At 41.5% G+C, this 12979-nt stretch overlaps 1 protein-coding gene across 8 annotated transcripts in view; it reads right to left on the bottom strand.

Moving 5' to 3' along the window:
- GRIP1 (glutamate receptor interacting protein 1) overlaps positions 1–12979 on the bottom strand; it is a 674728-nt gene that overhangs the window by 453674 nt on the left and 208075 nt on the right. The window contains exon 1 of one of the 8 annotated variants that reach the window (XM_082740980.1): positions 11715–11993. The exons of the other annotated variants lie outside the window; for them this stretch is intronic. Coding sequence (XP_082597106.1) covers positions 11715–11817 — 103 coding nt within the window. The 5' untranslated portion in view covers positions 11818–11993. Of the gene's footprint in view, positions 1–11714; positions 11994–12979 lie in introns of those variants that run through there. 8 annotated transcript variants of the gene reach the window in all.

The raw sequence follows: 12979 nt of genomic DNA, 5'->3' as shown, positions 1-12979 counted from the left end.
TAAATATATACAAGGTAGAAATGCACACTGCCCCATTTGCAAAAGGAAGCTGTCCTCCTATTACTACACAGTGCCATCTGCTGGATCGTGGCTGAACAGCAGGAAAAAAGCAAGATAACCGTTGGGAATAATAACCTGAATTTTTTTTTGCAGTTTTCAAAAAGATTTATGCAAACTAAGGCAACGTCCTACAGTTCTGCACTGGCTTGTTTGTTGAGAATACCACATAGTATCTATGCTCTTTGTGCTTAGAGAGTAGAACAGTTTTATAGCGATGTGCATATTGATGCAAGACTCAAGGCTGAACACAGAAACTCCACATGCCGTGGGGGGGAAAAAAAACCTGTTTCTTTCTCCCAAAGAAAAACCTTGGACCCCAGTGGAGTTTACATGAGTTTTAATTGATAAAATGCTAGTGCACGTTATTCTGTAGCTCCCCTCACAAACAAAAAATAGATAAGACTATGTAGAAATACAAATCCCTAACCTAGTTCACGTCTGAACACAGCTTCCTCTTGAACCCTAAAATTAGTCGTAACTCGTCAGTGCAAATGGCAGGAACAGAGTAAGTGGGAAAAACGTACGGCTTATGTAAGTCTTTCCTGCCAACTTCCTTCGAGGAAAACGCAACTTGTTCTCTGACAGAAGCGGTGTAATTTTGAAAGTGATTTAACAGTTTCCTACCTGAATATGCATTCTTTCTAGTGGCAATTAAGCAGATGTGTGAGTTAACTGGACTTTTACAGAATAATGATTGGTGCTATGAAATATCTACTTGGCAATGTTAAAAGATATATATGTAGCCAGGCCCTTTTAAGCAATTTTCTGTGTAGGATCTCAAAGGAGAGTACTGGCTTTCGCTCAACGACCCTTTGAATGGCTCTACTGAGGTTTTTGGAGATTCAGAAGTGAAAAGTATGAATAAAATATGGACCAATAAACTACCTTACAGGTACTTTAGAGAACATTAAGTGAATTGCCTGAGGTCACTAAGCCCTAATGGTGAGGGAAAAAAGAACCTGGGACTCTGACTCCGGATCCTGGCTTAAAAAAAGAAGGGCAATGCCTTCCATGGTATGCTTCTTGGGGGGACAATCCCATAATTAATTTAAACAGCTTTCTGGGGCATATTAATTATGCATGTTATCTGTACTCCAGGCCACTATGAAAGCACAAAATGGCTTCCCTGCTACTCATAAATGGATTGCTTCCTTCTCAGTGATACCAAGGTGCTCTGCAAGGCTCCTGGAAGGAAACAGCAGCAATGCCAAAAGGGCTGGAAGCACCTTTCTTTCCAGCTGGGAAGCCTCACCCCAACCCCAGTCCCCACCCCCCCCAACAGGCCCTCATCACCCTCCTCAGGATGAATCCCAACTGTCAATTTTCATGAACCGTAAGCGATGCCTAAAGGCCCAACTGTAGAAAACCAGAGCGCTCCATGGGTTTTCCCCCCACCTCTACAAACACAGTAATTTCTCTCCTCTGCCCGCTCCAAATATGTGGCAGTTTCAGGAGAGTTAAATCACAGTTTGGGGAGTAATCTCTTACATGGCAAGATGACGAACATCAAAATATGAAGCATTAAGATTGAAATATGAAAACAAAACAGGGGTGCCTGGGTGGCTCAGTGGGTTGGGCCTCTACCTTCGGCTCAGGTCATGATCCCAGGGGCCTGGGATCGAGTCCCGCATGGGGCTCTCTGCTCAGCAGGGAGCCTGCTTCTCCTCATCTCTCTCTCTGTCTCTCTGCCTATTTGTGATCTCTCTCTCTGTCAAATAAATAAATAAAATCTTTAAAAAAAATTAAAATTAAAAAAATAATAATAAAAATTAAAAAAAGAAAAAAAGAAAACAAACCAAAGGCATCTTTGTTTGGTTAGGGAAAGGATCCTGGATGGTAACGGGGCATCTGGTACGGCTCAGGAAAAAAAGACTTCTTTTATTATACGTGCTGTAGTCTGGAACCAAAATATGACTTCACCCACTGGAACTGAAACTAGAGCTGACTGAAACTCCATTTCTCTTCTCCCCTTTTCTAGCTAAATTAAATTACTCACTGTTCCCTAAAGTACACCCACAGTTCTGAGCCCCACCGCAATTGATCCTGCCATTCATTCACGAGCAAATATTGATCGAGGCCAAGTACATGTCACCTAGCTGAAAGAATGTAACACTGCACACTACAGTCGTCCTTCCTCATCCCTAGGGACTTTATTCCAAGACCTCTAGTGGATGCCTAAGATCACAGATAGTACCAAATCCTGATTATATATACCATCATGTTGTTTTCCTAGACATACATACCGATAGTATGTATAATTAGTAAGTATAAATTAGACACAAGAAGAAATTTTAAATAACTACTAATAAAATAGAACAGTTATAACAATACTGCGACAAAGGTTATGTGAGATGGGCTCCCTCCCTCTCTCTCTCCCTCTCTCTCTCTCTCTCAAACTATCTTGTTGCACTGCACTCCCCCTTGCTCTAAGGATGGGAGATGATACAATGCCTACGTGGTGAGACGAAGTAAGGCGAATGACACAGGCATTGTGATAACAGCGTTAGGCCACCACGGACCCAACAGTGTGTTAGAAGAAGGGTCATCTGCTTCCTAGCAGTGGTTGACATGAACGGGGAAACCTCAGATAAAGGGGAACTGGTGTTCCAGGAAAAACCAGTCCCCATTCTTACACACTTGACTTCTAGTAGGGCATCAACCAATAAATAGACACAAGGAGTTAAGAACTTCCAGGAAGAGAGATAAGCAACGCAAGGAGACAGAATGACAAGGCAGGGATGTTGAAGTCATCAGGGAAAGCACTTCTGCGAAGGTGACACCTGGAGGAGGGGAAAAGAGAAAACAGAAGGGTGACAAGTGTCTTGGCTTGGCATACTCAGGGACTACCTAGGAGCCCTGCTGATGCCCCAGCGGGAAGGTCATACAGCCTGATGCTCCTCAAACTCTCTGCGGTAAAAAACCACTTCTCTGTTTTTCTTTTTCTTTTTCTTTTTTTTTTTTTTTTAAAGATTTTATTTATTTATTTGACAGACAAAGATCACAAGTAGGCAGAGAGGCAGGCAGAGAGAGAGGAGGAAGCAGGCTCCTTGCTGAGCAGAGAGCCCGATGCAGGGCTCAATCTCAGGACCCTGGGATCATGACCTGAGCTGAAGGTAGAGGCTTAACCCACTGAGCCACCCAGGCACCCCCCCTTCACTGTTTTTCACCATCCATGGCAACTGTTTTATAAAAAAGCAATTTAAATATCATAGTACTATCCACTACTAGGAAAGCTACTGGATTGATCTCCTTACAGACCTATGGCCATTCTGAGACTGGCAGCGATCCAGGAGCCACACTGCCCAGCACGGAGACAGGGTCAGGGAGGTCAGGGTTGGCACTCTGAATCTCATGCTGAGGACGCTGCTCCACCACTTGAAAGTCTTGATCAGAGAGACCTTTGTTCCTTTGGATTGAAATGCTCTTCCCTCACCACCATGTGGAAGATCTCACCAATTACTTGAACTATATTCCCCATATACAGAGAATCCTTCAGTGGGGGACCTCTGAGCACTTCATGTTCTTATATACTGACCTGATCCTGGGGCTCCTCCGCTACCCCCACTGAAAGTAATCACTTTAAGTGAAAATGTCTCTTTTTTCTGTCTTGTTTCCATGACATTCATGTACACTGTATTGTGATTTCTGAGAATAAGCCACATCTTTCCAAAAAGTCTATAAACTCCTAGATATCAGAGACTATTCATCAATCGTATACTTATTATTTTAACCTGACACTAAATGCCTGCTCTTGAATTGAGTTCTAAACTAGATCTATAAAGTTCAGTCATCAATAATGTGATATGAGTAGATGAAACAATTTTTTAAAGGCCTGTTTATGGCATTTTTGGAAAGTGTGGACATTTTTTCAAGCTCCCTGTTGCTCTATAGATAAAATCCAGAACATGGTTACTAGCTAAAACTTTCGTCATTCTAATCTTTTGTCAATGGCGTATTTCTTGGGATACATGGCCCATTGGCTGGAACTTGTGACCATTTCAGTGCTATAGAGATCTCTTTTCTAATGAAATGGGTTATACTACAAGTTTGACCTGTACAGCTGAAGAATTTAAGGGCTCCCTGAAAAAAATCAGCAGGAAACAGCACCGTTTATATATGTCTCAGACCTATAGTTAATTTTCAAATCGAAAGTAATGATCTGCTATGTTAAATGAGTAAGAGAGTAATTAAACATCTGGATAAGGGAACTATAAGATAAAACCCAGCAGCAAGTTGAAAATTTAGCTTTCAAGACTTTAGCTCAAAGAAACATGGCAAGAAGATCATTGCTCCAAAATCCAATATGAAAATGTTCATGGTGATCCCAACTTTATTTTTACTAGTACAAACACATTTGGCTGCACATTCTTTAGTGTTTGTGTCTTTGGACTGAATCATGATTTGTGATGAAATTCTTGGTTAAAAAACAAAACAAAACAAAGTGCTCATTCAAATCACAGAATGGTATTATTTTTTTCTCAAAATTACTACTTTCTCTTTTATAAAAGAGGAAAATCTCTTAAGAGTAAGTAGGCAATCAGAAGGACTACCTAAATAGAGCAGATCTTCGCTGTAGCTTTTTTTTTTTTTTAAAGATTTATTTATTTTTTATTTTAGAGAGAGAGGGCTGAGAGGGGGGGGGCAGAGGGAGAGAAAGCATCTTAAGCAGGCTCTCCGCTAACTGTGGAGCCCGACGTGGGGCTTGATCCCAGGACCCTGAGATCATGACCTGAACCGAAATCAAGAATCGTAGGCTTAACTGACTATGCCATCCAGCTGCCAAGGGCCCTTCCTAATTTGACACATATAGCCTAAAAGGTAGTAGTTCTTTCAGGTTGCTATAACAAAACACAACTGGTGGGTGGCGTATAAACAATAAAAATTTAGTTTTGAAGGCTGAAAAGTCTAAGATTAAGGCACAGGCAGATTCTGTGTCTGGTGAGAGTCTACTTCCTGGTTTATAAATGGCAACTTTTTTCTGTGTCCACATATTGCAAGAAGGACTGGGGGATCTCTCTGGGCCTCATTTATTAGGGTACTGATCCCACATATGAGGGTTCCTCCCTAATGAGCTAATTACCTACCAAAGGCCTCACCTCATAATACCATCACCTTGGGGGTTAGGATTTCAACAGAAGAATTTCAGGAAGACAAGCGTTCAATCTACAGTGATCATCACTTCAGTCTAGTCATTACTACATCCATCCACCCAATCATCCATCCATCCATCCTGTTCGTTATGATACACATCTCTCTGTCTGTGAGTCTATCCACCTATCTGCTCACCCATCCACTCACCCAGGTAGATCTATCAATCAACTGATCAATCTCTCTCTCTCTTTTGTAAATGTCATTGTGAAACACAATATCTTCTTCCTCAAAATCACAAGATTTAAAACTAAGCACAAGGCATATCCTTACGCGTATCTTTGTATCTCCTTGGTTAATCATCTTTCTTCAGCAATTTTCCTATTTCTGCCCTTTTCCCCAACCCACTTTTCTCCTTTACCTAAATTGAATCTTTTCTCTTCTATCTGTAATTCTCCATTTCTTTCTGTCAATATGCAGAGGAAAATTTCGATGAATCTCAAACAGTTTGCTCAGGGATCCATGTAAAGCAAGAAAAGAACAAAGAGCCAGGGACTCCCTTTGCCCGGTCTTCTCTCTGGATCCCCTCCTGGGGTTATGAGTTTATTTGCTGCTCCCAACAGATTTCTTACTCAGTAGACTTTGTGCTAACACTTTGCCCAGAGAAAACTCATGAAATAACCTATGACTCTATGGAAAAATCTAAAACAAATAAGAGAAAGACCTGCTCCTAAATAATTTAAAAATTATTTTAAAAATAAAAAGCAGTTAGGGGCACCTGGGTGGCTCAGTGGGTTAAGCCTCTGCCTTCAGCTCAGGTCATGATCTCAGGGTCCTGGGATCAAGCCCCGCATCGGACTCTTTGCTCAGCAGGCTTGTTTCCCACTCTCTCTGCCTGTCTCTCTCCCTATTTGTGATCTCTCTCTGTCAAATAAATAAATAAAATCTTTAAAAAAAAAAAAAGGCAGTTATTTTGCACTATACATTTAAAAACCTATGAACAAAATCTGATCTCCCTAGACAAACGCTGGTACTCACTGGCTGAAATGATATGATATCTGAGCAGATGGAAGTACTCAATTAGCTTCACTTTTTCCCCTACAAATTACAAAATATAAAGTTTAAGCATTTGGAGATTATCTTTAGACAGGTTTGGAATGGGCAAAGGGTTGGCACGGGGCAAAGAGCTTTCACATGGACTTCTGTGTGTTTCTTAAACTGGTTGGTGGATATACAATGTGACCTTATTCTTTATACATACAATTATCTTGTCTACATTCATTATATAATAAAATTATTAAAGCCCATCCCTTGGAAAAAATTGTGATTTATAATTTTATCGGTTTAGAAAATGGCAGAAACAACACCTATTTTCTGTAGGTGTACACTTTTAAATAAAAATATATGCACCAGAAAACCACAGTTGGTGCTAAAGATATGTGGCATGATAAAGATGTCTCACATCTTTTTGTAGAGTTGTGAGATAATGAATATAAAAGTACTTAATACATTGGTTCATACATAGCAGGTGTTCAAAGAAAGTCCTTGAAGTCAAATACAGATTGCTAAACAAAACAAAAACCGTCCACAGAAAGACATACATAAGTTGCCATTTAGAAATGCTAAATTTTCAACTCCACATGAAAAGAAAAATCTGACTCTTTTTTAAAAAAAATATTTATTTATTTATTCCAGAGAGAGAAAAGGAGAGAAAGAGTGCATGAGTAGTTGGGAGGGGCAGAAGAGAGAGGATCTCAGCCAGATTCCCTGCTGAGCAGAGAAGAGGGGCTCGATCCCAGGACCCTGAGATCATGACCTGAACTGAAACCAAGAGTGGGCCCCTTTACCGACTGAGCCACCCAGACACCCCAAGAAAAATATGAGTATTTTTAAAGTAAGCTACATGCCCAACACGGGGCTGAAACTCATCACCCTGAGATCAAAAGTCCCATGCTCTACCAGCTAAGCCAGCCAGCTGCCCTGTGATTCTCTGTTTGAATACAAATACAGGAATAGAAAAAAGGAAGCAGTGACTGGTGAGGCACGGGATAACAGTAAGAATCGCATAATCAATCTCAACATATGTGCAACAGAAGGCAAACTGCTTAAAAACCCAACCTGTGGTTCACTTAACTTAAACAAAGAAACTATGGCTGCCTTAGTCCCTTCGAGCTGCTATCACAAAACACCATAGGTAGGGTAGTTTATCAACAACACAAACTTATTTCTAACGGCTCTGGAGGCTGGAAGTCTCCGATCAAGGTGCCAGCATGCTTTGGGTCTGGTGAGGATGCAAACTGCCCACTTCTTGGTGGGTGTTCACACAGCGGACTGGGGCAAGGAAGCTCTGCAGGATGACTTTGATAAGGACATTAATCCCATCCATAAAGGCTCCAGCCTACACGACTTAAGCACCTCCTAAAGGCCCTGCCTCCTAATGCCACTACCTTCGGGAGTCAGGATTTCAACATGTGAATGCGGGGAAATGGGGGGGCGAGGCACAAATATTTGGACAATAGCAATGGTAAGATATGGAATGACTTAGAATTTCACAAGAGAAGATGGGATGGGGGTAATGTCGATTGCATTGTCAATGAGAATGATCAGGAAGTGACGGGGCAAATCTGTGCTGGTAAACTGTGACCCAACAGAAGCCATTACTAAAATAAAGGACAAGGAAAGAGAGATCCCTCTAGAAACACTACGGAAGTGAGGGAGATAAACATGGGGGTAGACGGCTCGCGGAGGCATTTTTTTGGCAAGCATTTTTTATGTTATTGCAACCAATCTTCCCCAAACCATGAAACGCAGATGTTATTAACCCTGTCTCCGAATGTGAGGAAATCGTACTTTTGTCAAGTTGGAAAAGTCACCCCAAAAGACACAACGTTATAGCAAAGACTTAAGTCCAGATAAATTTGACCCAAAACTTGTAATTTTTCTACCACACCCAAGTAAAGTCCACAAAATATAGTCAGAGTGAAGGGAAGAGGATCATCATCTATGCAAAAAAAAAAAAAAACAAAAACAAAAAAAAAAAAGACGGTAAAACTAAAAAATACAGAAATTAAACAAAATTTTTGAGTCCCCATTGCGGCAGTTATTAGGAACACCTGCAAGCTAACATCATCTTTTGAAGCACAGAGGTCAAACTAATGTTAAGAATACATGATGTTCTGCATCTAATTGACACACCAGACATAAATAAATCACCAGGAGTGGTTGTAATACACTTCAGAGGTTTCAAGGAACTTCAGGACCGAGCAGGGAAACAGCAGGCCAAAATGTACAACCCGTCACTTATAAAAATCATCCTTAAGCGAGGAGTCGGGAAGGCTGCCAGAGTAATTCTCATCCAGGGTATGGGTTCCGGAGGTCTACATCAGTTCCTTGAACTTTCATGCATGACGGGCAGGTAGGCTCTGCAAGTGTGATGCTTCAGGCACAGAAGTGTGGCTCTCACACATCTCTATTAATGCAGTTACTTATGTACATATCTTCCCCTCCTAACAAGGTTTCTAAATGTTTAGCAAGGGCTTTTTCTTATTCATCTTCTATGCCTTGACAGCCTGGCATACTAACCAGTAGGTAATAGCCACTCAATACTCAGACAAGTCAACCCCTGCCCAGATCAGGAAGCACCACTGCTGGGTGGAGAAGCCACTGTGAGTTCTGTTGGAGGAAATACTACGTCCCTGATCTACTAGAATTCATTAAGAAGTTGACATCATCAGCTTGAGGCTAAGAAGAACCCATGGATAGACTTTTCCAACTGAATTCCACAGTAACTGGGAAAATGTTTTGTCAAGGGAAGAAAACGGTTTTGAAAATATAAACAAGAAGGAAGGATAAATGTGTAAATTCTCTAAATGAAAAGGCACTAGCAACAAAGAGTCTGCTGCAGCTGACCTTAATTAACATTTTAAAAAATATAAATCATCCGGCTGATGAAGCCATGAAACGTTCCAGATTGCAGATAAGAAGTCAAGCTGACAAGCATAAATGGCAAAGAAACTGGCAAGAGTTGAGTGGAATGAAAAGTGACAGATGTGCTTCATGGACAAGTACAAACTAATGATTAAAATAGAAAAGGATCATATAGGATGAAAGACTCCAAGCATTAGTAACAACTGAGGAAAGCAACGAGGCCCTAAACTCGGGCATTTTCTAAACACACAGATCCCACATTTCCAAGGCAGGGTTTGGAAGAGCAAAAGGTATTATTTTCCTTTTGCACCAATCCTGGATTCTGCGACTATGCCTGAAAACAGACCTACAGGGTAGAAAAGGCTCCAGAGAGATACATCGAAAGCAGGGTTCTCAATGTTGCAGGAGGACAATTCTTCGTTACGGGGTGTTGTCCTGTGTGCACAACACAATGCCGAGCAGCGTCCCTGAGCTCTAGCCACTAGACACCAGGAGCACAGTCCTGATTAGGACAGCCAAAAAATACCTCCAGATGTCACCAAATGTCTCCTAGGGGGCAAACCTGTCTGGCTTCAGGACCACTGCTCTGAAGGGATCAGGAGACTCCCCAGGCTACAGATGAAATCCGATATGCACATGACAGAAATAAACATTCCACGAAAGAGTTGTTGCAAATATGCCTATGTTGGCCAAATCCCAGGACAGAGGATGGGGTTGAAAGGAGGCACTCTCAAGTGCCTTGTAAAACCACAGAAGGATTACTAAATGAAATGCAAACTTACAAATTTCACCTCACCAAGTGGACCGAGTTGAAAAATATGGATTGAAAAAACGTCTGGCAAAGTCACGTGAGGACAGATCCCAGATCTTTTTTTATGTTAATCTTTTACAGGGCAATGCTGCTCCTCCCCGAAACTAAAACACTCTGTGGTTCTAATTTTCAAGTATTTTTCCCCCAGTTATTCCTGGGTTGGTATTTCCACCCCCAATTTTTTCCCAGGTTTTTTTTTTCCAGTTATTTCTGGGCTTCACCAAAGGCACCTCGTCGAACTGCATAAGTTACTTCTTGTGAGGGGTTAGCTACATGTGAGCACGGTTGTGGAAATGAAAGGAACATCGCTCGATTTCGTGCTTCCAATAGGATTACCAGCCAGTGCTATCGACTGGAAAGACTGGTTCATGACCACCAGGAGGTAAACTGTCCGTGAATGCTGGAATTTAAAGTCGGGGACTTGGTATGTTACATTTCATAAACACCCACCCCATTTCCCCATACAGCTCCCTTTTCACTGTGGCTTTTTGGCCTTGTCTTGCTGTGCTAAATGGTGGTCTCCACTCATCTGGGACTTTGTTTTCCTTGGTTAATCTACCCACGGTCAACTGTCGTCTAGAATCAAATGATCCTCCTTCCTCTGTATTATCAGAAGGTCCGTAGTAGCCTAACACTGCGTCACAAGTCTGGGTCACTCACCTCACTTCACCTCACCATATGGCATTAGATCCTCTCACCGCATCACAAGAATGGTGGGGACAGTGCCATCAGATATTCTGAGAGAGAGACCACACCCACAAAACTTTTATTACGATATATTGCTATAATTGTACTATTTTATTGTTGGTTATTGTCGTTAATCTCTTACTGTGTGTAATTTATAAATTAAACTTTGGCATAGGTATGGATGTATAAGAAAAAAAACAGCCTATGTGGGGCGTCTGGGTGGCTCAGTCATTAAGGGTCTGCCTTTGGCTCAGGTCATGATCCCTGGGTGCTGGAATCGAACCCCATATCAGGCTCACAGCTCAGCGGGGAGCCTATTTCTCCCTCTCCCACTCCCCCTGCTCGTGTTTCCTCTCTCACTGACTCTGTCAAATAAATAAAATCTTTAAAAAGAAATGAAAAAAACATAGCATAGGTAGAGGTCATTACTATCCACGGTTTCAGGCCCACACTGAGGGTCCTGGAATGTTCCCCCCCACAGATAGGGAGGAACCACTATATTGCATTTTACAGAGAAACTTAACAGGATAGCTTCCACAGTATTTGAGAATGTGGGATTTGCATTGAAAGCCTAGCTTTTACCATCTATGGTCTACATAATCTCAACTGTAACACAACCTTCAAGACTCATTTTTTCATGTATAAAAAGGAAGTATTAATAACCAATCTCTCAGCACGGATGTGAGCATTAACAAAGGCATATGTTTGGAAAGCCACCACTGAAACTGTTGTTAAGTGGAGGAAGAAGGGTTTCTAGGACATTGGAGTCCAGACTGAAGACTCTTGAAAAATTAGACAGTGTTGCAGTTTCTTAACTGTTTCTCCTTTTATTAAACAGAACCACCTAAGGAGAACCCGTTATTATCATTTCAGAACACTTTTCACTTTTTACCCTAGTTAACATAGCAGCACTATATTAGCGCTGAATTTCACTCAGAAATTCACTCAGAAAAAAAGGGGAAAGCCCAACCCCCAAGCTATCTAGTAAAATCCCTATCTTTCTATGGTCAGAACACCTGAGTCCAGAGAACAGCACTATGCTTACGAGCGGTCCCTTTGTGCAGTTTCCTCATCTGTAAAAATCAGATAATAACTGTACCTGCCTCATAGAATTGTTCCAAGGATTGAAAGTAACTGATACCTGTAAAGTACTTCCAGGAGTGGCTGGCACATAGTAAGTATCCGTAAGTGTTGGAATCATCACCATCTTCATCAACGTCATCATCATTTGTCCTCAGGATCATACTATGCCAAGAGACAGAGGCAGATAGGGAGGGGACCCCCCCCAATCCCAGCCTAAACCATAAAGATGGCCGAGTTAAGCTTATTTATTCATCTCCTCTGATAATAAACCCCTTATCCCCCTAACATCTCAGGTAGAGATTTTGCTAAGAAACTTGAAATTAAAATAAGATTGGATAGTTGTGCTGGGGCAGGGGATTTTTCTTGAACTCTTTATATTGGTATGAAATTTAACACCAGACTGCCGGTACACCTGACTCCTCTATCAGCAGTCTCTAGTTCTGCTTTTTGGTGCCGCCAGAATGAAGCAATCTTCTGAGTTGTGGTCAGCAGGACGTCTGCTTATCTTCTTTTAATGTGTCCCATCTGTGCGTAGCTGTCATGTTTTCCAGACACCCAGCACCTGCCAAACACTTCGACTGTGTTTGAGAAATCAGCGGCCCTATGGGTCTGGCTTCAGCAGAGCAGAATCCAGAAGTCAAATTCTCAGACTCCCTTGTAGCTAAGATACAAGCACCTGTACTCGAGTTTGCTGGCTAGTTGCATGCTCCCTAATCTTTGGTTGAAAACAAGCAATTTAAGGAAACAAACTTTCGAAAGAGTCCATTTTATGGGCTTTGGTGGCAGCAGAGGCATCCAATAATCAGGAACAGCAGCTCACACCGGGGTTTCCTCTTGGGTTCAGTGGGCAGCAGTTTCAGCTGACTCCTCAGGCCAGTGTTGATGCATGCTTTAGGATTGGTCCGATATGTTTAAATTCAACTATTCTTGTGTGTTTGCACTCTAGCTATCGCCACAATTCTAGGAGCTACCTACTATCTTTACCCTAAAATCCTTTTCTGGTTGATTAGTCAAAGTTGGTTTGTGTTGCTTATACACACACACACACACACACAACATGCACACACATATATGTACATGTATATATGATTAATAGATACACTTCCTGTTACAAGACCTGTTATTTAAAAATGACAGCTGATACAATTATGTCTACCCTAAATGTACAAATTCCTTCTTCTCTAAATTTTTCAATAACTACTGCTTCTACAGAGAAGAAAAGAATTCATTTAGGCCTTTGAAGTTGACAATAATGCTTGGTTATTTTAATGTCAAGTTTACCTTACCTGCCCCAAACCTTAGCAACTTAAAACAACAACAGTT

This window comes from Mustela nivalis (genome assembly GCF_964662115.1).
Source record: "Mustela nivalis genome assembly, chromosome: 7".
Taxonomy (NCBI): domain Eukaryota; kingdom Metazoa; phylum Chordata; class Mammalia; order Carnivora; family Mustelidae; genus Mustela; species Mustela nivalis.
Note: the sequence above shows the minus strand (reverse complement) of the source record. Positions and strands in the feature narration are given on the sequence as shown.